Consider the following 2,704-nt stretch of genomic DNA (forward strand, 5'->3'; position numbering starts at 1 on the left):
TTTTAACCTCCTGTGTCCAATTCCTTTGTAGGAATTGGAAATAGAAATGTCACAAACCCTTAGGAATTGAAGGACCACGGCAGACAGTTTTAAAAGGCAGTTACCACTGTTTTAAAATTGTTGAGGCCGAGCATTGTCAAAGCACAAAGTCACCTCACTTGTACAGAATCTAGAAGGGTCAGGCAGAATCAGTGAAAGAAACTGGTGAGAAAATGTTTCTGCAAATCTGATTTCTAAGCAAGACTTTCTAGGCAAAAGTAACATGAAGTGGAAGAGAAAGAGGAATTTGATGTTCTACCAAGTTCACAATCACTGATCTTACACTGAGTGAGTCAGTCATCTAGGCAGCTTTTTATACCCCCAAAGTCTTTCTAACTCCAATAATATCCAGTTGTGATTACCCTAAGGTACTATAAAAACCTGGGATTTTTTTTGCTCCAAAGGAGAAGGCTGTTAGCTGGGGCTCAGAAACCTGACCAGGAGACGGAGGAGTATGGTGGGAAGCACAGTCCTATGTGTGTCCCTCCAGGGCAGTGCCCGCCCCCACTTGAGCATGCCGGGACCCTCAGGGGCCTGCTGCCCTTCCCTCACCATGTCCCACTGGTACTTGCCCCTTCTACATGGATTCCAGAGTTGTCTTATCTAATTTTAATGACAATAAATGACATTTAGGAATATTATCAACCTCTCCACTGTATTTTCATGGAGTGTGAGAACTTTCCCTCACTCTCAAGAAAAACAGCTTTGAAAGTACCTTGTCCTTTCTACTCTGGGCAACTAACTAAATACAGAAAGAACAGGGAAGGAATTTAAGGAAAAGGAAACTGGAATGAAAAATCACAGAATAGACCCAGAAGCTTGAAAATAATTCAAATAAAGTGACATTCTAATTTCTGTATGATACCATAGAAAACGACAAGTTCAATGGAAAATTGAACTGCTTATACTGCATTAAAATAACATATTTATTTAGAACATCATAATCAATGTAAAAATAGAATTCTCTTCTCTCCTGTAAAAACTGAGTACAATACTGTAGGCTAGATACATGATGTATTAATCAAGTCTGCAGTATTAGCTTCTAAAAACAAAAAACCTATAGTTTATACATGTCCAATTTATCATAAAAAATATATACAAAAAGCATAATTGCAGTGTAGAAAAATGAAGTTATCAAAATATAACACGTGTCATTTGCTTTATGCAAAATATATTCTACTTAATTTTTTCCAATAGCTTCACCAATTAGTCGAATACCAACACTCTTGCCTTCGTCTGTTTGAATGACAAGCAAAGCTTCGAACTTGCCTGCTGCTGTGGGTCTGAACTGCACCGGCATGTTGATGTAGTGCTGGGCTCTGTGGAGAGAGAGACACTAGCAGTGGCAGGGCAGCAGGGACAAGCACTGCCTGTCACCATCAGTACAACACCAGACATGGAGATGATCCAGGGGTTCAGTCAGGTATGGTTAGCTTAAATGTATTTCTTTGATGCTATTATTTAATAAGAAACTGACACAAAGCCTCAGCACCTGTAGCTCAGTGGTTAGGGCACCGGCCACATACACTGGGTCTGGTGGGTTCAAACCCGGCCAGAGACTGCTAAACAAAAATGACAACTACAATAAAAAAAAATTCCAGAAGTTGTGGTGGGCACCTGTAGTCCCAGCTACTTGGGAGGCTGAGGCAAGAGAATTGCTTAAGCCCAAGAGTTTGAGGTTGCTGTGAGCTGTGATGTCACAGCACTCTACTGAGGGCAACATAGTGAGACTCTATCTCAAAAAAGAAACTGACACAAAAGAGAAAAATCTAAAACCAAATTAAAACAGTATTGCATATGTATATTCCTGGGTGTCCAGGAAGTATGGAAAAAGGGAAATAAGAGATAGCTACCTACCTAAGAAATGATTAGCGGACACCCTAAACGTCCCTACTCTGCTCCATTCTGGCTGTCTGTACTGGAAATAAAATTAAAACCACGTGTCTCGCTCCTAGCATTAACAGGGTTATGCAGTTTGTGCTCTAGAATTCACATGAATCTTCCATCAAAAATCTTCTAGAAACCTTGTTTTCAGACTACAGTATGTAAAGGCAGGTTTAAAAGTAGTTTATTTGTGGGGTAAGGTTTGCTTTGGCCACAGACCTATGTCCTGAGGGCTAAAATTTGGAAAACAGGTTTTTAGAAGCCCCCTTTTCTGGATCTAACTGATAACACAGATATGTATATTTTTATATATCCATAGTATGTATATAGTAAGGACATGTATGTCTCGCCCTATTTTTATTTAAAGTTTGAGTTACTTTCCCTAAATACACTATACTTACTTATGTTTACCAGGTCAAAGCTAATGTGCTTTTTTACAAAATAAAATCTGGCCCATGGCATTAACTACAACTTTCTCTTTCATATTGACATGTCAATCAATACTCAGAAGAATAAGGCACAATTTGCCAAAAAAGGCTTTATACTTTATGAATTACTGAAAATAATAAAATATCCCAAAATAAATCTCTGGAAGAACCTATTAGCAAATTTCATTATGTAATACAAAATTATCCTATATTCAATTGAGAAGGTATTCTTAAAAATGTATTGTGATAGGCTCAGTTCCTGTGGCTCAAGTGGCTAAGGCGCCAGCCACATACACCTAAGGTGGCGGGTTCGAATCCAGCCCAGACCCGCCAAACAACAATGACGGCTGCAA

General features: G+C 39.0%; 1 protein-coding gene across 1 annotated transcript in view; it reads right to left on the reverse strand.

Annotated features, from left to right (window-relative positions):
• Positions 1-960: 960 nt before the first annotated feature.
• Positions 961-2,704, reverse strand: part of CEP192 (centrosomal protein 192) — a 152,351-nt gene continuing 150,607 nt past the window's right edge. Inside the window, exon 44 of the mRNA XM_023519469.1 lies at positions 961-1,358. Coding sequence (XP_023375237.1) covers positions 1,220-1,358 — 139 coding nt within the window. The 3' untranslated portion in view covers positions 961-1,219. The remainder of the gene's footprint in view (positions 1,359-2,704) is intronic.

This window comes from Otolemur garnettii, unplaced genomic scaffold (genome assembly GCF_000181295.1).
Source record: "Otolemur garnettii isolate 467f Iridium unplaced genomic scaffold, OtoGar3 scaffold00176, whole genome shotgun sequence".
Taxonomy (NCBI): Eukaryota; Metazoa; Chordata; class Mammalia; order Primates; family Galagidae; genus Otolemur; species Otolemur garnettii.